The 26,013-nt window shown below is 42.1% G+C and overlaps 2 protein-coding genes and 2 pseudogenes across 2 annotated transcripts; 2 read left to right on the forward strand and 2 right to left on the reverse strand.

Annotated features, from left to right (window-relative positions):
- Positions 1–198: 198 nt before the first annotated feature.
- On the reverse strand, positions 199–9,191 carry rprd1b (regulation of nuclear pre-mRNA domain containing 1B). Its single transcript, XM_030055006.1, has 7 exons — positions 8,481–9,191; positions 7,419–7,548; positions 6,860–7,008; positions 5,474–5,592; positions 4,983–5,109; positions 3,993–4,168; positions 199–3,119 (listed from the first exon to the last, which is right to left on the reverse strand). The coding sequence occupies exons 1-7, from the start codon at positions 8,629–8,631 to the stop codon at positions 2,970–2,972; spliced, it is 1,002 nt and encodes a 333-aa protein (XP_029910866.1). The 5' UTR covers positions 8,632–9,191; the 3' UTR covers positions 199–2,969.
- A 2,474-nt stretch (positions 9,192–11,665) lies between these two features.
- On the forward strand, positions 11,666–17,561 carry tas1r1 (taste receptor, type 1, member 1; the record flags this gene model as incomplete). The annotated part of the gene is made up of 6 exons (XM_030055009.1): positions 11,666–11,895; positions 12,356–12,698; positions 13,106–13,876; positions 14,463–14,675; positions 15,336–15,456; positions 16,618–17,561. Coding segments are annotated over 6 exons (2,604 nt in total), but the record flags the coding sequence as incomplete, so codon positions are not given.
- Positions 17,562–19,636: 2,075 nt separating this feature from the next.
- On the forward strand, positions 19,637–20,301 carry LOC115361566 (transcription factor HES-5-like; annotated as a pseudogene).
- Positions 20,302–22,089: 1,788 nt separating this feature from the next.
- LOC115361567 (transcription factor HES-5-like) lies at positions 22,090–22,756 on the reverse strand (annotated as a pseudogene).
- Between the last annotated feature and the right edge of the window lie 3,257 nt (positions 22,757–26,013).

The following is a 26,013-nucleotide window of genomic DNA, read 5'->3' on the forward strand; positions in this document are numbered from 1 at the left end:
GCAAAATTAATTCGCTTCTTTTTGTATTTTGTAATTTTATTGTGTGTATTATTTAACCACTGAATAAATTCCTAGTTTCACAGAAAAAGTCTGGTTTATTTTCAATTTACCAGTCTGGGTACCTGCTGGATGTGAATATTGATTTGTGTTTTTATATTACAGATTTTCACTCATGATAACTTGATGACAGACGCCTTATTTTTTGTTCAAATGGGTCCATTTTTTATTGGTATCCACTGAAACACTTTCTTTACAGAAAAAATAAACTACCACTACTGGTAGAGTCCTGGTAGTACAGTATGATTCTGCAGAGAGAAACACATGCCACACAGTTAAGTAGGTAAGAAAAGATCTAACATCTACGATAGCACATCTGGATCGCTCAAGTCCCTCCTCATCACTTCAGCATCTGCTCGTCGATCGTGCCTGCCTGGTAGATGGATCGCTGCGTTCCCCGTTCCGGCTGGTTTGAAACCCTGTTTTCCATTCAACTTTTACATTTGTGGGTCAAAGTGAAACGTAAATTGGAGTTCAAAGGGTGGAAATTTCTTGACTCTGTTCTGAAGCGCAGAATAAAATCTAAACTCCACAATAAAAGTGAAAAAATTTACTTTTGCCCCGACAGCTGAGCTCATTGTCACTTGCCAGAAATGAAAAGCCACCAGAGAACAGGAGCACGGCCTATTTTGGGTTCATTCATCACACTGATTATTAATTCTGTACTGATCTGCTAAGATAAAGAAACAGAATGAATCACTGATTTCAGTCTGCATTCATATGGAATTATTTAAAGCAAATCATTCAAAATAATAAAAAAAAGACCTAATGTGCTGATCTACCAATCAAACAGAACATTACTGTTTTGTCAATATTTTTTTTTAAATTAAGTGTAAGTCATTATGGTGTCTTTTATTTCCATATTTCAGAAGGTAAAAAAAAAACAAAAAAACTTGTGTATTTATTAAGGGGTTATAAAATTCTTGCTGAATCAACCTACTACCATCGTGGTCTACAAACTAATCCAACTGAATCGTTTCAACAAAGAAAGTAATTCTTAAATCAAATTGCAAATTAAAGTGAATCAAACTGAAGGTCTGCTGAAACTCTGAGCCACGGCCGCCATGCTTCATTTAATTCGGAGGATTTGACCTTTCTGGGCTCCATTCTGCCAGGCAAGATCAATCAGTCACAGAGTTTTATGAAAGGATTCGCAATATTATCACCCCACCCCTCCCTCAGCCCCCCGGTCAGGCTTCAAAATACTTTCACAGCGTATGTCATTTGTCTTTGCTATACATTTCTCCAACTTCTTCTAAATCATAAAATTTTTCAATAAATGAGTTCTGTTTCTGTACACAGACAACCGAGTGTCAAATATGAATTCTGCAGACCATATTCTCTTGTGGTCTCGACATAAAACTGTACAGAAGAACTGCCTCAGACTGCTTTGGGAGCCTCGCTCCTCCCGACCCCGCTACCCAAACTGCTGCAGCTGTCATGTGGATTGTCACCTATTTTATATCAAATAAAAAATAAAGACTGTAGTGGACACCTGAGAAAGACTGCAGAGAGCTGAAGCTGTGCCTACTCTTGTTTTTTGTTTTCTTTTCTTTTCTTCAGTAAAGCAATTCAAGACTGGACACACACCGACTAAATCCGAACGAGCTGGGATTATCTCTTCCATTTTTCCTCACCTTGCTGCCTTTTCAGATTCTTCTCTATTTTGGGGGACGGAAACTGCAACTGAGGTTTTAAAGCACGGGTTTTACACATTTAAAAAGTAAGGCCATGAGCCACTTTTTGAAAACAAGCAAAAAAAAAAGAAAAGCTTTAAAAAAAATAAAATAAACTAAAAATCAAAAATCACCTTTTATCTGATTTTCTGCATCTGTGCTTTTGTAGAGATCAAACCCTGCTGATGAATGATGATTAGCACAGGATATCCTTTTCAAAATAAAGTTCACCTTCAACATCAAAAGTCAGCATGAAAAACAACTTCCTACACGTTATGGATTACAACTTTTTTGTTGTTGTTGTTGTTGTTGTGTAAATGAATCAAACTGAATGCTTCATCAGATGGACACAAATGAGAGAACAGATGGGTGCAGATGGCAGCGGTGACGCTAAATGAAAGGAAAAGACTGGTTGCTGAAAACTGCGCATGGCCTGTTGGCATGACAACCCAAAACGTTTAATCACAGGGGAAACTTAGCCAAAATGAGAGTGTTGAGTAACAGTTATTGACTATAAACATTCAACAAACAACAAAAATACAATGTACACCGAGCCCCCCTCTTCAGTCTCCCATATCTTCTCTTGATACACACACACACACACACACACACGCACACACACGCACACACACCAAAACCACCTCGCGGGCTACGTGTCAATAAAAATCCACCAACTGAAAACCACTAAATTAAAAATAACGGATGGCAGGTACTCTTCGTCATGCAGCCATGTTTGACCTGACCGCACAGAGAGACATGCTTCGACTGACAACCTGCGGTGATGTCTGTCAATAGCTTAGCATTTCCCCCCCCTCCTCCTCCTCCACCTCCTCCTCTTCCTCCTCCGCCTCTTCCCCCCTCTCCTCTCAAGAATCACTGGCATTCCCTCGCGTAAAAAAATTTAGACTAAAAACCAAACAGGAAGAAAACTTGTATTCCGAGCTGGTGGTGTGGAATCTCTGACAATCGAGCGATGGCGGGAACGTCCAGAATGAAAGACTCGGAGTCTCTGTTTGCCCCACCGACCCCCGCCACCGCAGAGCATTTTGATTTCACCAAAACTCCCACCGTCCCTCCTCTCTCGCCCTCTCTCTTCAGGTTTGGAGTTAGCAAAGGCGGCCGGCTCGTCTGTGTCAGTGTTTGTACCCTGGCTTGGGACACTGGGTGGAGGGAGAGTGGTGGTGGGGATTTAAGGGGGTTTGAGTGGGGGGGGCACTGTGGCCGGGGAAAGCCCCCTCAGTCGGTGGAGAAGAGGTCGCCAGCCGAGGGAAGCGGCGCCAGGCCTCCCGTCACGTTGGGCAGGAGAGAGAGGTCGGGCAGACTCTGGATGTGGGACTTGAGCTCCTTCCTCACCTGGGTGACCCTGGCCAGCTTCTGCTTGTACTCCTGCAAAACACAATCAACCAGCACAGCTCAAAAATCATTACCGTGCTACTTATTAAATAATAATACTGTATAACTGTACACTATTTAACTATGCAATCATTTTATACATGCAGAACTTAATAATAATTCAGTAGTGCAATATCCCAGTTTTTACATCTTCTCAGTTTCTTATTTCGGGAATTTGTTATATTATTGTACGGTTGATACACATATTTTTACATGTTGCACTTTTTTCTCCTTTTCTATCCCTTATAATTTCACTTATGCTAATACATATATATTTTTGTCTCAGGAATTTGAGCCACTGCAAATGACCCAATTTGCCCTCAGGGATCAATAAAGTATTTCTGATTGTGATTCTGATAATTATCCAACCTTTTTAAGGGGCCAAATGCCACAGGATCTGCAGTCCAAGGCCAGACAAGACACAATAATTTGAAAATCTTTTCAACTATAAACCTACATTCACACCTGTTTGAACTTGCTTTGGTGCGATTCAGGTCTGAAGCTGCTGCTTTGGTTCATTTGTGATCGGGTCTGGTTAGTGATCAAGTGAACCACAATTTGTAAACAAATGATGCGCAACTGAACAGGTTGTTCATCTACTGGACAGAAATTGTACAAGGGAAACTCCAGTCACAGGCAGCAGAATATTGCAATAACAGGACAACAGGTTTCATCTGATTTTGTTGCATATATCCATGTGGTTCAGAGTGGAATTGAAAAAATGTGATGCCATTTTTTGCTGCAGCTTGGGATCTTAGCATGTAACCTCCAGGATATTTCACACTAGCATCAAATGTAACAAAGACAGTAATATTTGTTCCAGTTTCCAGGTCACAGTGTGTTTGCTGTGTGAATTAAATGTCTTGCCTCTAGTTTCTTCTCCCTCTCGCTGAGCGCCTCCTTCTGGCTGCTGATGTACTCGGTCAGCATGCGCGCCAGCTGCCTCCGGTCCTCCAGCTCTGCGGCCAGACGCCCGTTGTACTCGGCCAGCAGCAGACAGGCCTCGTCCACCGTCTTCGACAGCTTGTCCGCCGCCTCCTTGTCTGCAGGGGCACGAGTGGGAATACAAGAGGACAGAGCGTAACATTTGTTTCTATGTTTGATCCAGTAAACTGAGAACTTGAAGACTTGTTCATGTAAGTGATGCACATTTGCACATTATGTAAATTTATAAAGCTGCGAATATTCTGTATACATAATGACAATTTCATACATTTATGTTATATTTATACATACAACTTTTGCACAGCACATCTCTAATTTAGTAATCCACATTTAAGTAAGCAATAATGACTGATGGTAACGTTAATTTAGAGGTATGAGTGCATAATTCATTCTCCTTTCCCATATATCCCACCAATAAATTCCACTTAATCTTCTTCAACAGGTACCTTAATTCATTTATGAAACCCTACAACTCTTTACACCATATTTTATTGATTTATTTTTAAACAGTTTCATAACTCTTGACAGTTTTTTATTGCTTTTGTCATAGATTAGATAGATTTCGTCTTAGATTCCATTTGTGTGTCTCTTTGTTTTATACTCCATTGTCTTTTTCCTTGTAATACAATTTTGTTATTATAGCAAACTAGCATCTACATGGAGAATTAATGGTTTAATCTCATTTTAAAAATATGTCTGACAAACCTCACCACCATTTCTAGAAAAAAAAAACTGAAATAATCCCACAGAGATACAGAAATCCAAACTAGACCAATGATGGCTTTTGCAAGAGAGAGAGAGTTAGCCATGTGAGGAATTCAGGAATTCACACATGGCATTCATATCAATACACAAACTAATGCTAAATAATCCAGCAAAATAGCCCAAAAAAAGGGAGCTGTCAGGTCGTACCGGTGATTTTCTCGAGCAGGGAAACATCCTGAACTTCCTGGGGCAGCGAGGCGATCTTCTGACGGACGGCTGCATCGCCCGACGCAGCATTCTCCAGATCTTGCAAGGCCTTCACCAGCTCCTCTGTCTGGAAACGTGTGTGTGTGTGTGTTAATGGATGGGTGAGAAAAGTGTGTGAGGAGAGAAGACAGGAGTCCCAAGAGGGAGAGGTGGAAGAGTAAGGAGTGAGAGCAGAAAATGGACGACAACAAACATATAGCAGAGAAAAAAAAAGTCAAATGCAAGAAAACCAGGCAATGTTTGAACAGTCAAGCATCACTAAGTATGACTTCTGTATAAAAATGCAATTATATTATCGGCCCAAATCAAAAAGCAGGGCTGTGACAGAAAAGAGTGTTCTTCGCCCACATGCAGAAGAGAAACTAAAGAGTGAAGTGATTTTTATGCTGTTCAACATTTTATGCTATTCGAATACAATATCAGCCTCCTACCAGCTGGGTTGCTGAGGCGTCTGTGTTGCGAGGGGAGGTGTGGCTTCTGTAGTCGTCATCTTCATCTTCTTCCTCATCCTGGACCTTTGGATAGCTTCGTTTCACAGGCCTCTTCTCCTCTGCCGAGTCCAGTTTAGAAACCACAGACAAAAAAAAAAAACAAACACATGTACAGCACAGTGTCATTACATGATGGATCATACGTACTGCACTGCAGATAAGACCAAGGCTACAATGTGAATCATTTTGCAATAAGATGACTGAAGCTGACTTTAACAGTGCTATTCTGCAGAAACGTACAATTTCCCCAAATTCATTTCAACTGTCAGAATCTGTCCATCTCTCAACCCATCCGGTCGAGGCAGGGTTCTACTCGAGGTTTGTTGTCCTGTTAAAAAGGTTTTTTTCCTCACCACTGTCACCCTGTGCTGCTCTTGGGGGAGATTTTGGTCCATGGATTTGGCCAATATCTGTTGGGTCGTCACTTAAAATACCACTTGCTAGTGATTAAATAAAGAGCAAAAAGAACTATCTACTACCGCCACATGCAGGAGCAGGGTAAACACAGGTGTTACCAATGACATTAATTAAGATTCAACTCCATTTAGGTCTAACAAAGCCAGGCTCCTGGTGTTGTTCATGCTGGTCAACTTAAATGGAGCAGAACCTTAATTAATGTCATTAGTAACATCTGTGCCTGCCTTTACCTGCTATTTTATGTCAAAATTTCTGCTGTGAAAAAGGTCTACAGCCAGCTGTGACACAAGGCCAAACACTGGGACTGTAAAAGCTGCAACTAACACTATTAGGATTTCTAGGAGCTTTGCACATTAATGTGTGATTTAGCCAAGAAACACATTTACACGACAGTTTACATTAATTTAAGGCATTTAACCAGCACTCGAGCGCCGAGCAACTTAAATTAAAACAACTAGATGTGTATGTAGCATACATTACAAACAAACAGCAGTTAGAAAGAGAAGGGTCAAAGACACAGAGGAGCGGTTTGGTTTCTTTTTCCATTCAGATGAAAATAAAACTGACTACATTTTGTCTATTAGCAATCCAGCAATCTGTTTTTAAGTGGTCAGTTCTTGCAAGAAACACAAACATATCAGTAACTAAGCAGAGTCTTTGACGTTGGTGGCTTACACACGATCAAAAATGTCGCTCACGCTAAAATTTCGAATAATATTTTAAACCTAGTCCAGTGATACTGTAAAATACTTTGACTGTCCGCAAAACTCCATATGAAGTGGTTATTCATTTGGAAGTATCTCACTGTTTTGACTGACTTGCAGAGCCAATGTGAGGGTTTCAGACCACGTTTACAGCTTTAAGAGACATATTTGCACCACGTCTAGGTTTAAGAAATAGGAGGCTAACCTGCAGCGGGCCGACCTGCAGGCCTCGGGCTGTTCGAGTCCTCTATGGCCAGTTTGAGCTGCTGGATGAAGTCGTTTCTGTAAAGGCTCCTCTCCTTCCAGATGTTCAGCAGCCTCTCCATATGCTTCTTACAGCTCTCATCTGCTTCCCTGCAGAGGACAAAGACAGAAGAGTAGAAGGAAAGAGAAGAGAGCACTAAAGAAACAATAATAATAGCCAAACAACAGCTCAGTGCTTACAAAAGTCCAATATTTACATCACTGTCTAGTATATTTCCTTCAGTAACAATGTTCGGGCCAAGACATTTTTAGGATTTTTGAAATTCAACAGTTTAACTCACTGTGTGTTCATATGATAAATATGATATATAAGCAGGAAATAAAAGAATGTATACCATTAACTGTGGTAAATGGTACACTGAATGTCATTATTTCTCACATAGCTTCCAAAATGCCACTTATGCTCATACTTATGCTCACACACACACACACACACACACACACTGACCAACATTTTCAGCTGTGAATGCACACAGTGGCTGCATCACATTCACACCTACCTGGCAACATGAGAACAGGCGTCGACTAAAACAGACTCAAAGTCTTTGGTGAACTCGGGTCCTTTCTTCTTGCTGTTCTGGATAACATCATTGGCCAGATAGAGGAACGTCAGCTTCCTGTTACTTTTGGCTAAGGGACAGACCAGGAAATTAAACATCAGTTAGTTTCATATCTGTGTAAAATAAGCTGCATTTCAAGACTTAAAATGGAAAAAAAAAAAAAAATGATTGCAGAGAACGCTACTGCAGTGGAATTCACATTTCATTATGCCTGCTCTTATTGTGAAGTCCCACTGACAGTTGCAGACATAAAACACAATGCTTTTCAAAATATGCACATGACACTGGGCAAAATAAGCCAACTACTTCAACTTAAGTTAAGTAAAACACCCATTTTTATCTCTATATAACATTTTCTTTCACACAAAACTGTAAGATTCATCCTGCTGAAACAGGCTTGGATGATGCTCGGCCTGAGATAATGATGAAAACAGGTACAACCAGGGCAGATTTTACCTGTTTCACATGTGGGCATCATTTCAGGCTGATATCAACAGATAGATAGATAGATACTTTATTCATCCCGCAGGAAATTCGCAGTTTTTCAGCAGTATCCACAGATTACAGATTAAATAAAAATAAAAAAAGATTAAAAAAAATAAATAAATAACGAATAAGATCTGAGTACAACAGAATAAGATCTAAGTACAAGCCAGTGTGCAAAAAGCAATGTGCAACAAAAAGAACAGAAAAAAAACGTGTGCATGGGTGTATAAAATGTGCAAAGAGGTAGGTCAATGTGCAAATTTAGAAGAAATATACAGTATACACATGATAAATAGCAGTAAGCAATATAAACACTATAAACAAGGATTATAAAAAAAAATAGAAATATGGACAATTTAAACAGAAGCATTTCATTTCTAAAGCAGGTATCTGCCCATGCCACTATTACCGTGCATCTCTAAAGAAATGGAGGGTGAAATTGCAGTCAAGGCCACGGGGTTTGCATCACACCACATGTGTCCCAGCTGATTGCCGGGGCAACACAAGCCGCCTCACCTTTCTTGAGCTCCCGGTGCCACACTTTGACGATGAGAGCCGAGTGTTTTCGGTGGTGGATGATCCACAGCGACAGGGTCTGGACGCTCTGCTGCGAGTTACTGAGCTCCGACAGCTTCTTCTCCAGAGCCGACTCGGAGAAGGACGACATGGCTGTGGTTCTGCTGGCTGACCTCGACCGACCGACAACGCACAAACGGAGCTGGTCCAGCTAGTTTACACAAACTCGCCGTGTCATCAAAACTGAAGTTGTGTGGCTAGCTAGCCCGGCCAGGCATGCAGCGTGCAGAGTGTGACGCTATTCGGCTATTAAACTGTCTTAAACCACCCGGTCCACTTAGTTTTTAATGCACCAGGTTACTGAGAGGATGTTTTAACTGATTGACCAAAGCTTTAGACTTTTAAGCTCGCCTATCACTGTCCAAAGTGTTTGTTTACAGCCAGAGCTAACTGTTAGCCAGCCGAGCTAACGTTAGGCAGCCATCAGCAGAGCAGCCTAGCTCCGAGCTAACGCGCCAACCGGGCTGGAAATAAAACAAACCCGCTGCGATGTGTGTTCAGGTGTCTCTTTAGAATGCCGACGGGTCGAAGAAACCCGCAAAGGACGTGCAGTGAAACTTACAGTTTTTCTGCTTTCCTAACTATTGGAGAAGATCTGCTCGAAGATGGCAGCTTGCACTTTCACCTCGACGTGGGCGTCGCGTAGTAATGACGTATGCAGAGTTGGGGCATCCTTATCTATGCATCCTTTTTCATCAGAGCAGTTGTGGCATCATCATCATCATCATCATCATCATCAACAGCTCTGCCATAGATTGAGTTTAGAATGTTCAGTTTTGTTGACACTGTGGAGATGGTGTTTCTAATTTTTTGTCCTCCCTATTTATATACAATGAGTGGGACAGAATAGTGGAAACACCTCGCACTAAAATGCAGTCCAGTCCAACAGCAGCACTAACTGTGAGCTCAATCAATGCCAAACATAGAACTGAACACCTCTATTATTGTGACAAAAAGAAAAACTGAGCATTATAGGCAGCAGAAAAGGAAACATATGGGCTGTAGAAAGATGATAATAATTTATAGTTGATCATGGTTTCTCAGATTTTGCTTTTTTCCCCTGTAGAAACATTATAAAGAAAAGGAAATCATGAGATGTCCCTGGCCTGTATCACTGGTGGAGAGTTAATCTGTCATGAGTGATTTAACACCTTTAATCATCTATCAAAATGGAAACACTGAAAGTAAGAATAATGGGAGGGATGTTGAATATTCAAAAGAGGCCAAAGTAAATCCGACCCAGCGGTGTGTTGAGTGTCCAAAAGTTAAGTGAGTATGGGTTATGCATAAAACCAAAGGTGAATAATCAAAATTAAAAATGATTTTTGATGAAAGACACATTTATTTTGGAGTTAAACCATCTTGCACCCCACAGTCCTCACGAGTGGATCCATCAAAATAAATGCATGTTGTGTGGCTACAATTTGTTCAATGCCACATGCCTTTATTTTAAAGATCCCAAAGCTTCAAAAGATACCAAATAAGTAAAGAGACTAGTGGCAACAGACTAGGCATATGACACCAGCATACACTGAGAAAAAAAATGTTTTCTAATTTGGAAGCTATTTACAGGAAAAATTAATAGGAAATCAGGGTGTCAGGGGTTAAAAATATGTGTTTCCTCCTCCACTGTTTTCTTTGTGACTATTTTTTACCAGGCCAAGTATTAAACACCTGCCTGTGGTCCTTAAATTTGTCCAGAAATGATCCCAAACGTTTCGGCGTCTTGGTCACGTGATTGAGAAACCCTGCACAATGCAAATCTTTTCACTGAAATCCTCATGTTTGTGCACACATGGAAATGCTCGACCAAATGACACTTTACATGGTCATTTGCCTCCATAACACAGTGGTTAAGAAAATGCACAATATTGCTGTCAAAACAATGGCTTTGAGGCAAATCTCGCGTCGGTACAACAGGTGTGTTCAGACGCACGGTGCAAAATGGGCCTCCCGTATCAACCAGAAGGCAAATTCAGCCACACCTGCACTGGGCATGAAGCAACACATCCTCTGTTCACTCAGCACCATTTTTGTGAAATTAGTAAACGGTGGTCAAGCTCAAAACAGTCAACCAAACACCATTGAGCCAAAATGTACAAATCTCCTCTGCCTGAACATTAGTTGTATAAATGTGTTAAATCTCACCGCAGTTAATGTCCTCAATTTAAAAGGTAATTCAAGTTGCAATACATGAATGTTTGATATTAAATCTAGTTTGTTAATAACAGCAGAATTAAATGGTGATTCACATATCTTCCCATTTATTTCCATGAAAGTATAAGAAACCTCTGCATGTGAAGTTTAAGTGATCGGGGATCCATTTATCCTCACTTTCTCCATGTATGGTTAAAGAAAAAAAAAAGCAAAACATGATGTGTATTAACTGATGTAGCTGTACAACAACCGTGGAGGTGAACAAAACTGCTGGACAATATTAAAAATACTGAATATTGTGGCAAATGCAAAGGCAGAGAACTTTACTCAAACACAACTTGCATGAAAATGAAATCCTTGATACTATGCTATCTTAAAAAGAGTGATACTGCATAAAGACATGTCATTATTTTAAAAACATATCCAATGATATCCTTAATGTTAAGAAATAATAGCACTAGTACACATCTAAAACTAAATAATACTAATAAAGAGTTCTGCTGCTATGACAGAAATATCCAAATATCCATTACATGACAATCTGACACCCACTTTTAAACTGCAAAGTATATGTTTTAAAATCAATCTATGTATCTCACATTTTTCAATTAAATGTCCTCCAAAGAAATGCATACGTTTTTGTAAAGCACTCCCTCAAGATTTTCACACAGCTAAAGTGACAGTTGTGTGTCATTTTTCAAAGATTAATTGAAAAACACCGGTCTCCCTTTTCATGGCTAATTACATTCATGCAGTTCATTTTAATGCGAGGGAAACTCTACGGTCAGAGAAACAAATTTTTTGCATGCAAACAGGCTTCACTCAAACGGCATTTCCCTAAAAGATGCAAATCTGGCCGCATCTCCTTTCCTTCCCCTCCCTCTCGACCTCCACTCCATCTGTGCCCACCTTCAGTAAACACCTAAAAAAAAAAAAAAAAAAAAAAAAAAAACATAAATGTGGGGTGAAGTGCTCGTCTCTCCACACCTGCAGTGTGTGAGGTGGAGGTGAAAATGTGCTGTGCTGCGTTTCTGTCCTTGGGCTGGCTCATGCTGGTGTTGGCTGAGGGTAAACTGGACTACATTTCCAAGGGAGAAGGATTACAGCTACAGGGTGACTTCTCCATCGCCGGGCTCTTTCCTCTCCATTACACAGATGCCCCGACCTCCGGTATGCCTGCCTTGGGATCCTGTAGCAAGTAAGTACATTTGACTTTTCATTTTCATCTCCAGTGACAAAATGCATCTCGCTTGTCGTCTGGTTTTAAAACAACTTACTCATTCTTAGGCCTGGATGAAATGGACAAAATCAAATATCACAATATCTTGGACTATATACCTTGATTCATATCGTGACAATATTGTAGGGATGACTGTTGGTACTTTCATAAGGTATTTAAACACAAGAAATTTCCAATAAATGGTCATTTGTAATGTGGATATGATGGCCAAGCAGAACAGCTGGAACAGTCAAAAATTGCATCACTTTACTGTAATACAGCCTTTAAAACCAGGAAAAGACAACACTCACATTATATCACAATATTACCACATCCAAAATCACAAAAAAAATGTAGTTTCATATCACACTATCAAAATAAAATTGATGTATTGTTGTGCATTTTATCTTTATTTATTTTTTAACTATATCTTATTTAGAGGCAGACAAAACAAACATGGTTACCACCTTATGCAAGCCATGAGATTTGCTGTGGAAGAAATCAACAACGGCAGTGGAAGTCAGCCTCTCTTGCCAGGAGTGGAGCTGGGCTACCAGATCTACGACATCTGCTCGGTGCCGGCCAGCGTCCTGGCCACCCTGGACCTGCTGGACCAGCAGCAGCAGCAGCAGCAGGGAGCGTCTGCGGCCGGGACGGAGGGAGACATGAGCCCAGTGTCCAGCTCCAGCCTGGGGCAAAGGGCGGTGGCTGTCATCGGGCCGGACAGCAGCAGCAAATCATTCACTCCTGCTGCGTTGCTAGGAGCCTATCTGGTGCCACAAGTAAGACCAAAAGTGACAGCTGATTTCTTCGTCGCTTTGAAATTCGATGCCTTGTATATGAGTATGGAAATGAAAAACATACTGTATTTCAGTTCAATTCAGCTTCTTGCCAAAAACAGTTATTATTGTGTAATTTAATCTGTCAACTTTGATTCGTAGCGTTACGTCTCATTTTTTTTATGGGTATCTGGGCAAAATTATTTCTATTTTATTCAGATTTTTCTATGCTGACAGAGCAGAGCCTCTCATTTCCTTCAAATTCTCCTTTTTATTCTCCTGACACTTTTCCTTTTATACATTTTCCTTGCTTTCTTTTTTCTCTCCTGTCACAGTTTTCTAGGACGTATCTTTGAGTTACACAGATTTTAACAGAGTCATTCCTCGTGTGCTCTCTGGTAAAATTTTAGATCTCTTATGAAGCATCAAATGAGATGCTGAGCAACAAGTTCCTCTACCCGTCCTTCTTCCGCACTATTCCAAGTGACAAGAACCAGGTGACGGCCATGATCCAGCTCCTGGTTCGCTTCAAGTGGACGTGGATCGCCCTCTTGGGCAGTGACAACTCCTACGGCCTGCAGGGGATGCAGAGCCTGTCCCAGCAAGCGGTGCACCACGACATCTGCATCGCCTACCAAGGGGTCATCCCCAAACTCACGGAGGACACCGTCCAGGTTATGAGGAACATGGTGGAAAACATTCTGACCACCAATGTAAACACCATCGTTGTTTTCTCCAGCAAGTCAAAACTCAGCGGCTTCTTCCCGTATGTGGTTGAACGGAACGTGACAGGTAAGGTGTGGATCGGGACGGAGGACTGGTCAGTGGCTTCTCTCATATCAGGGATACCTGGCATCCACACCATTGGCACTGTCCTGGGTGTGTCCGTCAAATATGCAGCCATACCTGGTTTTGAGGACTTTGAGAGAAAATCACTTGAAATTTTAGAGCAAGATAGCGGACCAAATTTGCAGGAATCCTCAAATGGGACCACGGGTGCTTCCTGTCTGCAAAGCGCCGATCTTTACAGCTTTGCAAAGAACAGCTACTCTTTGGAGAAGTATGATATCACCTCCTCTTTCAATGTGTACAAGGCGGTGTATGCTGTGGCTCATGCCCTGCACCATGCGCTTGAGTGTGACTCTGGAAAATGCCAGAAGAGGACGATACATCCCTGGCAGGTGAGCACATATCATACAAAAACCATTAAAGCCTAACTGTTGACTTTAAAAATGGATCTCTCTCATACTTTTTAAATTAATATAGGTTCTTACCGTCCCATAGAAGAAACAGACAATAATATATTTCTAAGGGTTTGATCTTAAATCTACTTCCATTTACTTGCTTTTTCAACTGGTCAGTAATGGAGAATGGTGCTACGAGCATTGCAAAACATTTTCAGCTTCACTCTCAGGGAAAAAGAGCAAATGACAAAGCAGCATTATTACTACAGCATTTTACATCCTGATATATTACAACTTAAAATTTCATATGGATCCTGCTCTGATTATTTAGCAACTATTATTCACATCAATGACAGACCACCATAACTCAGCAGGGGTGAGGTTGACTGGACTTGTGATTTATCTAGTATTAAGTCTACTCATCTTGTTGCACTTCCTCCTGTTCGCCACTAGAGGGTAATAGAGATTGTATCTTATGCCCCTTTAAAAGAGGACAAGGTATTTTAGTGACTGAAAAAAAATCTCTCCACGCCATCCTTTGTTACACGTACATATATTTCCTTTTTTTCCCCCATTCCCTCAGCTCCTGCCGTTGCTTAAGCAGGTGAGATTCACCCTCGGGAACACATCTGTGTACTTTGACAGTAACGGAGACCCGCCCACAGGATACGACATCGTGACCTGGGTTTGGAGGGGGACAGACTGGTCTCTCAGGGTGGTCGGCTCCTTCAGTCCAGATCCCACCGAGCTCACACTCGATGCTGCTCTGATTAAGTGGCCAGACGCTTCAAAATCAGTAAGACAGACTTATTTTAGTGAGGTGTTGGTACTTCATTCTGTACGCAAAACTGATGCACTTTGAGATCTCAGGTCACATAGGAAAGGAAATACTTTGGATTAAATCATCAACTTTAACCTTCTTTCAGTGTCAAGCTCAATGAAAGTAGCTAAACTCCTCATATTTGCACCGATAGTACAGTAATCTGATTATTGCAGTGTTAAGTAAGCAATTAATTACATTTACAACATTTGCAACAAAAAAAGAAAGAAAGAAAAGAAAAGAAAAGAAAAGAAAAGAAAAGAAAAGAAAAGAAAAAAACATTGTAGGGCTGCAGATACATTTCAAGCATTAGACTGCCTGATGGGAATACATTGAAAGATGCTACCAAAATTTTGCACATCTAGAATTAATGTTTGATTCTGATGACATAGCATATCTCCAAACAAATGTCCCTCTGTAACTGGAATAAATTAGTTTGTCGAACTGGCTATTTAATGACTTCTGTTAGCAAAATAATCCAGAAGTAATTGACAACAAGCAGACTCATAACTGAGTTTGGACATTCCAGTGGATTAGGTTGCTGATTGCAGTCCTGTGCAGTTAATCATTAATCCATAATCTGTAACTAATCTCAGTGGGAAAGTAACCTTGTCCAACCCTGTCGGACCCATCTAGGTGCCGCTGTCCATCTGCTCTCCAGATTGCCCTGCAGGCCACAGGAAGCTGCAGACTGGGCAGCACAAATGCTGCTTCGAGTGCTTGGCGTGCCCTGCTGCCACGTTCCTCAACAAAAGTGGTGAGATGAAGACACACAGTTAGATTTATAAGACAACACAAAAAATACACTGTATAAGACAAAAAAATACAGTCTGCATCACAAAGTAAACCAAATGATGAAAACTATATATATTTTATGTTCTAAATCTAACTGTGTGTACATGTGTACCATATGGAAGACTTCAAATTGAATCTATTGGACTTTATGACCAACAGCTGAGCATTTGTGTTAAAGAATATTGCATGAACCTAAGTTTGCAAAAACAAAAACCTTTGAGCATTACAACTTTTTTTTTTTTTTTCATTTGCCCTGTGATGGACTGGCAATGTGTCCCAGTGAATGCAGAGATAGGCTCTAGCACCTCTCGGGCTTAATTAGGATAAGCAGCTTGGAAAAAGAATGGATGAATGAAAGATTTTTTTTGGCACCTAACTCTAACCCTAACCCTAGCAGATTTCCTGTGAGTGTGGTGATTTTCTCTGAGATTAAGACATACAAATACAACCAAGAAGACCACTTAATTTCTGTTGTCCAGACACATTTCCTGCATGTGGGACGGTAGCTGAAAGACAGATTAAGAAAAATACTACAGAGCCTCATTTCGGGGCACAAGTATTTAGATAGATTAAGACAACATAAAGTATATTAATAGCACAATTCAAAAATGATTAGTCCCACCACACTCTGATGTAAACTACTGCTTATAAACCAAATTTGTGTTTGCATGGGAATTAGCCAATTTATCAAGGTCTAACTCTTAAACCACTTAGTGTCCCCATTAATTTTGTTAGTTGAAAGTTATTTGGAAAAGATAAGTTTTGAACAACATGATCCATACAAATACAGCACGAGTTGTTGTGTATAAAGTTGGCCAGCAGGTGGAGCAGGGTGTTCATATATCCTGAGGCCAGAGCCCAAAGAGGCTCACTGCCCAAGAATCAAGTTCGAGAATCCCTTCTTAAAAATGGGTAGCTGAGTCTAATAACATGAAATTCATGCATTAGCTCAGCTCAGACAGGAGGTGTTGCTTGTTTTAGCCTTTAGAGGACGATAAAACTTTGGGTGAACTCAAAATTGTTAAAACAACATCTCATGGGACAGAATCAACTTTTTTTTTTATCTCCCAATATCTTCTCTAAACAAGCTCTGCCACCATGCTCTGTTGTTCCTCCTCCTCAGGATACACCTCCTGCCAGCCGTGTCCAGAGGAGAAGTGGGCTCCCCCTGTCAGCGAGCAGTGTCTGAACAGGACCGTCCTGTTGCTGCCCTGGGACGCCCCCCTCGCCGTGGCTCTGCTCCTCCTCCTGGCCCTGTGTCTCCTCATGACCTCCGGCTGCGCTCTGATCCTGCTGCTCAACCTGAACACCCCAGTGGCCAAATCAGCCGGCGGGCGCACCTGCCTCCTGATGCTGGCAGCCCTGACCGCTGCTGCTGCTAGCTCTTTGTGCCATTTTGGCCAGCCGTCCGGGCCAGCCTGCATCCTCAAACACCCTCTGTTTATCTTCAGCTTCAGTGTGTGCCTGGCTTGTATAACCGTGCGCTCCTTCCAGGTCGTCTGCATTTTTAAGCTGGCGTCAAAGCTGCCACAGGCTTATGACACATGGGCCAAGAACCACGGGCCGGAGTTCACTATTTTCCTGGTGTCCGTCACCATCTTGTTCATCTCTGTGGTGCGTGTGGCCTTGAACCCCCCTCAGCCGTCGCAGGATCTTGGCTTCTACCACGACAGCATTGTGCTGGAGTGCAGCAACACCCTCTCCCCTGGCGCAGGGCTCGAGCTCGTTTACGTCTCGCTGCTCACCATGCTCTGCTTCTCTTTCAGCTACATGGGCAAAGACCTGCCAGCCAACTACAACGAGGCCAAGTGTGTCACCTTCAGCCTCATGGTCTACATGATCTCCTGGATGAGCTTCTTCACCGTCTACCTCATTAGCAGAGGCCCGTTCACCACCGCCGCGCATGTGCTGGCCATTCTGTCCAGCGTTCTGGCCTTTCTCGGCGGCTACTTTCTGCCCAAGGTTTATATTATTGTCCTAAAACCGCAGATGAACACAACAGCCCATTTCCAAAACTGTATTCAAATGTACACCATGAGCAAACAATAAAAGAAATTTTAGTGGAAACATTTCATTTGATTAATAGATAAAAGTCATATATAGCCACAGAGTCCCTAAGAAACACTGTAATGTCAATGGGAAGATGAGAGCAAATTTGACCTAAATAAATAATTAACAAAGTGCTATTATATCAATCACAGTAGTAAAATTCCTTTTTTGTCTGTCCTCTTAGAAAGAGGTCAGATGTCGGGCTCAGATGTGAGCTGCTTGAACCTCGATCTTCTAGCAGAAGGAAAGTGTAACAACTAAGATATTTGCTGTGTAATAAAAATGAACTTTTCCAATCTGTCATCCTTTGGTAATTTCAGCATGCACACATTAACACAAACAAAAGAGGCTTTTTTTTTTTTTTACTACAGTGTAGATAATGGGTGGATAATAATAAAAAGTTAAAAAAAAAAAAAATCTCAAGAAAAGTTGCTTTGATGACAGAGGTATCTTTAAAATACACTTTCAAGATTTTAATATGAGATTAAATGGCTTGTAAAACATTTTTTTTGTGTCGCCGGGATGCCAGTGTGAGATTCCATAACAAGTGGCAGATGGTGACCACCGAGGTCACCAAAAAAAAAAAAAAAAAGGTTCTTAATTGTGGCATGACGTAATATCTCTTCATCACATATCAAATAAATGTGGAATTCACTGGCAACACACACACACACACACACACACGCTCACGCACACACTCATTCAGTCACACACGCACACACCCAGTCACACAGAGTTGCTGTTGGCTGTTGTTTGAGGCGAGGGATGAAAGGGCCTTTTGTGGTTGGGAGGTCACCCCTATTGACCGGTAGATGTGTGAGTAGGGTCCGAGCCTGGCTTTCCCACAGTCTCTCTGTCCACTCACAGCTTAATACCCTCCGCCAACAACAGAAGTGTGCCATGGGTGAGCAAGCGGGAGTTTTACTGCCGTGACCCCGAGACACACAATGAGGGCCAGCGGGAAGATTTCAGTCAGGAGTTTTCATTTCAGAAAGCTAACATGCATCCGTATATCAGAACATGAAACTGAATCCTGCAAAATGCAAACACCTCAACCAGCTGTATCTCTTTCCCTCTGTGGCGGGAAGTAAGCTTAGCTCTGCCGGAGAAGCCCAAAGATAATAAAAAGAAAATGCACATTTAAACACCAAATCACAATAACAGGGCAGGGAGGGTACAAGACACCAGAGATTTCCAGCTCAAAAAAAAAAAATGACATAATTGGTGAAAACACACTTCAAAAGACAATCTTGGAATCCTCAAGATGCAAAAGATTATCAAAAAATTGGTGCAGCGTAGAATAATATTCACGAAATGATTCTTTTCCACATCCTTTTCTACTCTTTCTGGTTTCATGTGGTGAATTAAAGAACACTTTGACTTCAGCAAAGGGCCATCTAGAGGCTGTTAATGTCACATGAGCAGCTGCAGGTACAGCAGGCTGGATTACGTTCCTAATAACCTCAATGACATTCCATAATCAGCTTTGATTTTCATGTCAATAATCACAACATTTGTAGTCTGGGTCAGGTTTTTCTAACGGTGATCATCTCATTTTAGAGTGAAACTCTCGCTCTTTTAAATATATCAAAATACATATTAAGATTTGAGCAGATCAAAAAGAGGATCTGAATGGTAAAATGGGCCAACATCTGAAATATCCTTATTATTTAAAATGGAGTCAAAGGAATATCTATCAAATAATGAAATGTATGAGTTTATGAGTAATAATACGTTTGCTATGGGGAATCAAATCTCTAAGAAAATCATTCTCAGGTATTAATGACTTTTCCCCGGACACAAATGCCAAATGAAATCCTCTCTCTAAATATTTCCCTGGGTCACATCAGGAGCCGCGCCCTGCGTCCCTGGTTTAGCTGGAGAGGGTGAGATAAGGAAAAATCACTAATTAGAGATCGACGGGATATCATTCCCAGTCTGATAAACATCTTGAAACTGGTTTTTATCTGTACTGGTCAGCCTGCGTCCAGTTCACCTCTGAGTTATTGATGTGTTTGTCATTGTTGTGCTGAGTGTCCCACTGCTCTCAGAGTGTGGGAACCCCAGCCTCGCCTGAGCCACATGGCTTTGTTATGCTAATCTCTCGCTATAAAATGGGGAGCAGCTCCTCCACTGAGATCAGAGCTGACACTGTAGCCCACAAGGAGCTGCTCACTTCATCTGCACAGACATGGCTCCCTGCTCCACCAACTACTCCTCTGGTCACCACATCAGGATCTCTGACAGAGACAACATCAAAGTGAGTATTGAGTGGCACTTCACTGTAAATATATGACCACATTTGTGCACTGGAGATTAGAATCCTGAGCTTATGCAAATGTCCTCTCTTCTCCAGTTAAGGAAACCCATTGTGGAGAAAATGCGCAGAGATCGCATCAACAGCTGCATCGAGCAGCTCAAGATCATCCTGGAGAAGGAGTTCCACAAGCAGGAGCCCAACACCAAGCTGGAGAAAGCCGACATCCTGGAGATGACGGTGAGCTTCCTGAGGCAGCAGCTGCAGCCGGGCCTCTCTCACAGGGACTACAGCCGGGGCTCCTCTCACTGCTGGAGGGACTCTCTGCAGCTCCTCTCCGTCGGCTCCAGCTCAGATTCCTCTGTGGCTCCTCTGCAGGGCCTCCAGCAGCAGCTCGGCCAGGCCCAGACAGCCAGCGGCTCCTCCCCATTGTGCTCCACCGTCAGGCCCACCACGCTGCAGGACAGCAGCAGCACAGGCCCAGTGTGGAGGCCTTGGTAGAGACTCTGACACTGAGATCCTCCAAACCCTGAGGGGAACAACACTCACCCTCACCTCGTAGGAAATATACATTTCCAACCTGCTCAATAATCATTTCTTATTGAGTGTTTTCATTGTTTTGTCATATTGATGAGAAGATATGTCTTGTATCCTCTTAATTAAGAGGGTACACTGGACATCATTCACTATTATCTAAAGATCTCACATTGAGAGTTATTATCTGTGTTCTGTACCATTATATGTTACACTAACTATGTTGGTACTGAAAAATGTATTCATTGTGTGAAGCTGCTTGAAACTGTGAAGTGAGTTTATAGATTTTTGTCACGTTTTATTGACATGTATTGACCATGTCTGTTGTGGCTGATTTGCCTTTACAAGGGAAGGAAGTATCTGTGGCCTGTTGGTGTAAGCTGTGTGTTGTATACACACAACTTCACTTAATGAATGCCATTTGTTTAAAAAAACAAAAAAAAACAAAAAAAAAAACACACTGTTCCCATAATATAAAGTGATATTTTGGTCACATTAGTAGTTAATAAAAATCTATTTTGACCTTTCACCAGAGGTTGTGTGACTCGTACATACACAATAAATTAGTGATGAATAATGAATTAGTTTCATTAGCCAGGTAAACTGTGAACTGTATATATAACAAAGTGTGTGTGTGTGTGTGTGTGTGTGTGTGTGTGTGTGTGTGTGTGTGTGTGTGTGTGTGTGTGTGTAAGAAATGCAACTATAATAAAGAATAAGTTTATTCTCTTATGTGACTGCAAAATAAGAAGCAGTCACATAAGAGAATAAATAAGGTAAAATATCAAGTGTGTGTGTGTGTGTAAAAGGTCATGTGATGCTTGGTCCAGGAAGTGCCAGCCATTTGGGCAATTTTTGATTCATACACAATATACTGTGAATATCATTCATGTTTATATATTAGAATTCCAATCCAGACTTTTTCTGCTGTAATTCAGATCTTATTGAACCTTGAATATGTTGTCACTTATTCACATTATTATTGTTACTACTGCTAAGGTCAAAATATTCTAATATCAAATTGTTCAAATATTCAAATTTAAATATCAATTGGCTTTTCTGAAGCTCTATAACGCTATAATTAAGTCTCTGTAATCATGTAGAAATACAGGAGTCAGTGGGATGTTTTTAATGATTGTATCTTTTATTGGTAATTGTCATACAAATGTTACAAATGAGTTTTAAGAGCATAAATGTGATAGCAACACAGCAATAACAACATCCTGTTACAACAATGTGAACATGATCATCCATTTACACACACACACACACACCCACCCACATGAACTCAAACACACACACACACACACACAAGCAATCATCCATAACTTTAAACAGGTGACATAGATTATTCTACACAGAAGAGAAATATTCTCAAAAGCAGCTGTCAGTAAAACACAGTATTGCAGATACTGTTACATCAAGCAATCCCAAGATGAACTCCACTGGAGTAAGCAATCATTTCTCAATAGCTCCAAGATTTCACAAAAAGATCATCAAGTCAACCATCAAAGTTGAGTTCCAGTTCTTCAGGGCAAAGGAGAAGCAAACAATCAGATGTGATTCAACGTCGCAGCACGACAATCTTCAAATAAAAGTGAGAGCCTTCAATTTCAACATTGCTACTTGTCCATCAATGTGATGAGACAATAAGGAAACCCACCATGAACGAGCAGGTTGGAAATGTATATTTCCTACAAGATGAGGGTGAGTGTTGTTCCCCTCAGGGTTTGGAGGATCTGAGTGTCAGAGTCTCTACCAAGGCCTCCACACTGGGCCTGTGCTGCTGCTGTCCTGCAGCGTGGTGGGCCTGACGGAGGAGCACACTGGGGAGGAGCCGCTGGCTGTCTGGGCCTGGCCGAGCTGCTGCTGGAGGCCCTGCAGAGGAGCCACGGAGGAGTCTGAGCTGGAGCCGACGGAGAGGAGCTGCAGAGAGTCCCTCCAGCAGTGAGAGGAGCCCCGGCTGTAGTCCCTGTGAGAGAGGCCCGGCTGCAGCTGCTGCCTCAGGAAGCTCACCGTCATCTCCAGGATGTCGGCTTTCTCCAGCTTGGTGTTGGGCTCCTGCTTGTGGAACTCCTTCTCCAGGATGATCTTGAGCTGCTCGATGCAGCTGTTGATGCGATCTCTGCGCATTTTCTCCACAATGGGTTTCCTTAACTGGAGAAGAGAGGACATTTGCATTTAGGCTCAGGATTCTAATCTCCAGTGCACAAATGTGGTCATATATTTACAGTGAAGTGCCACTCAATACTCACTTTGATGTTGTCTCTGTCAGGGATCCTGATATGGTGACCAGAGGAGTAGTTGGTGGAGCAGGGAGCCATGTCTGTGCAGATGAAGTGAGCAGCTCCTTGTGGGCTACAGTGTCAGCTCTGATCTCAGTGGAGGAGCTGCTCCCCATATTATAGCGAGAGATTAGCATAACAAAGCCATGTGGCTCAGGCGAGGCTGGGGTTCCCACACTCTGAGAGCGGTGGGCTGCCCCCCGCAACAATGGGAGACACATCAATAACTCAGAGGGCAAGTAGTCTGCACGCAGGGTGTTTCCCAAGATAAGCAACAGGTAATTACCACTTCATCCAGAGGTCATCACAGATCCTATCATGGACTGAAAAATCAATTTGGAGAAGAAAATTAAATTATTGTAGATGTAAACCAAGTGAAAGTGACACACACCACAAGTGAGGATCTTCAAAGGAGGGGCATAAGCAATTAAGGAGAGATATAAAAGGTTTCAAAAGGCCAAATGCTACACCCCAGTAAAACAATATAACTTAACAGGAAGCCTTTCATTTTCCCTTCAAAGAAGCCCACTTTACCCTTAAAAACATTTTGGTGCATAGAAACATTTGGATGTAGAAGACTAATTTGCAGTTGCAGACCTTTTTAGTTATAGGTTCATCACAGTTAATGTTTGAAATGTTTGAAACAGCAAGAGAAAAGGGATTCATGCATTGAAAAAAAGTTTCACAGGGTGCATAAAGAATTCCCACAGGCCAGCAGGCAAAACGTGAATTTCACTTTGCACCTGTTGCTTCATAAACTGTGATCGCAATCGTTTTGTGCTCCCTGGAGGCTTCCTGGGATTTCACGTGTAAGCCGAGGCACGATGCTGTGATGATGTGAAAACACTGTTATCAAAGGCTGCTGCTGCTGACTCGTGACTCACGTGTGAAAACCGTCAGGTCGCCCACGCTCCGCACATCAGAGACCCGTGCTGAGGCGCCAAGCGCAACAAATGGACTCAAGCGTTTGCGCATGCGCCCTGCATCCCTCGCTGATCTCTCCCTCTCTCTCACCTTAAATCATACCTAGTCGTGTCCTATAATAAACAAAGCCTGTAATATGCACATGAATGTATTTATGCACCATGCCTGTAGAGCAAAACACACTCACAAATTGGCACGTGTAGATATTCTCATTTTTCAGGCTGTTTTGAAACATCGCCACAAATTTATTCTCAAGTATACGTGAAATTCACTTTTGCATGGTGCGTGAGTGACAGTGGGAGGTTGCGCACAAAAACACCGCCGTCGGAGGTGTGTTTTCCTGTAAGGCTGGAGAAGCGTGGCGTCTTCAGGGGGGACCAGGAGGGTCCGGCAGCCTCCCAGCAGACAGGTCTGCAGGATGACTGACAGCCGGGTTATTATGCCATTATGCCATTGTGCCACCGCTCTGGCGATAATCCAGGCTTTCCCACTGACTGGACACTGACTGTGGGAAAACTCTGCCCGCTCACACTGCCAGCTTACTAATGGGAATGTGGGGCTGACGCACTGAGAAACTGAACCTCACTTCTCGGCAAGAAGGAGATCTGTCCAAGCGTGGGGACTGTATGCGCAGGCTGTTAGAAAGAAAGAAAGAAAGAAAGAAAGAAAAGAAAAGACCCGCTTTCAAAAAAGGATCTCATTAGGACATTAAACTCCCCTAAATTAAATTAACCAGCTTTCCTGATTAAGCACCTAATGAAAATTGATATTAACTGATTGCAGTGCCTATTTTTATATTGTTTATCCATTACTGCACTTTTAAATTGTCAGTGTCAGTGTTCACCTTGCAGACTTGCTTTTGCTCACTTTTTCAAATAGTGGAGTTTTTTTTATTGCATGTTGTAAAATATTATATTTGGGTTGTAGTTGTTTGCAGGCACACATATTGTCAGTGTGTGCTGCTGTAACCCAGACAAAGTGTAACCATGCAGTGTTTGATCAGGAGCTCTTGGCTCCGTGCCCCCGGGGTCTGCAGGCCCTTTTGTAAATGAACTGTGTCAAGTTAGTGTCAAGTTAATGGCATTATGACTGAGCTGGCAGCGTGCCTCCGCGGGCCTCAGTCAGCGGCTGGTCCCAGATGTGAAGCCAGCCTTGTGGGCGCAGTGTGAGTAGTCCTGTCCCCCCAGTTTCCCACCAGTCCCCAACATCAGGGTAAATGAGCTACAAAAGCCGTGCCGCTCCTCAGTGCTCCGTTGGGAATGTTAATTGATCTTTTGTTGCAGGACAAACTGAAACTCTGTGTCCCGGTCCATCTGGGAAAAATCAAGTCAACTGGCCTCACTCATTGGCACAAGAGCCAGGACTGTCTGGCTATGGTTTGTGTTAATTCTGTACGAAATTTTCTCATTGTTAAATACTTGCTGATAATTTCAGATATTAAATATCGAGTATTTAATCAGATCTAAAAGACATTTTATATCTTGTTTTTCTTTTGTAGTAATTATTCATGATTATTCTTATTGTGTCACAGGTCATACCTCAGTAAACATAATTTCCTCTTCATTCATGTCTTTAGTTACTTACACAGTGCACTGTACTTTCATCATTATTCCCAAGTCGGCCAGTGGCTTCTATATCTGGTTTTATTATCTGTCTCCTCTTGATTTGCATTGTGGGCATGTTTGTGTGAATCTGTGGCCCCTCAGAAAAGTTTGGGTGCAGTTTTGGGTGCACTGCTGGGGGCCTTTGTCTAACAAGTGTGTGTGAAGACGAGATGCCCGCCCATCGACAGACTGAGAGATCTGAGTTCCTGCCATAAAGTCTTTAGCCATCGCTCAGACCTGTGGCAGAGCAGAGCGGCTTCCCGTCAGCCATCTCTCTGTGAGTGTGGTATCTCCCGTTTCCCACACTCTGCGCCTATTCACCGGCCCCTAGACGGGAACAATAGAAGTGTGTCTTGTTACACATCACATTAGCTACGGTGTTTGATCTCTTGTTGAAGGGGGGGAGGAGGGGGCAGCCTCAGCCAGACCATCTGGCCTGGCCAACTAGACCCTGAGAAACTCCCAGGCATGGCAGAGTCCCCACAACTTTGGCAAGGACAAATAGTTGTGAGGGACTTTTGTAACACTCATGATATAATTTAGGCAGTGGACAGCACATCACAGAAATGGGGCTTGGTCACATGCAGTGCTGTTTCTGCTGAGTGTTCTCATATTCCAATATTTTGGACATTTTTTAACTTATGCACCTGCATGAAAACATGAAACTTTAATTATTCCTGTTGCAGAATACCCCCAATAACTACTAACCACCTTCTGTAGCAGCAAATACAACAAAAAAGCTTTATACATGCACCTAGTTATATCAAAATATTTACTGAATGGCATAAAAGTGACCATAAAAAAATATCTCAGGTTGTGGAGTACATTTTCTATCTAAAAAGGTTGACATCATTAGGAATAATCAC

The sequence above is a fragment of the Myripristis murdjan genome, chromosome 7 (assembly GCF_902150065.1).
Source record: "Myripristis murdjan chromosome 7, fMyrMur1.1, whole genome shotgun sequence".
Classification (NCBI taxonomy): domain Eukaryota; kingdom Metazoa; phylum Chordata; class Actinopteri; order Holocentriformes; family Holocentridae; genus Myripristis; species Myripristis murdjan.

What these genes read in the sequence shown, in the direction of transcription:
- rprd1b (XM_030055006.1), bottom strand. Translation starts at nt 8,631, where the DNA reads ATGTCGTCCTTCTCCGAGTCGGCTCTGGAGAAGAAGCTGTCGGAGCTC. An exon ending in TGCAGGTCGGCCCGCTGCAG is followed by an intron (nt 5,593 to 6,859) that starts GTTAGCCTCCTA and finishes TGGACTCGGCAG; the next exon opens with AGGAGAAGAGGCCTGTGAAA. An exon ending in CCTGCTCGAGAAAATCACCG is followed by an intron (nt 4,169 to 4,982) that starts GTACGACCTGAC and finishes GTGCCCCTGCAG; the next exon opens with ACAAGGAGGCGGCGGACAAG.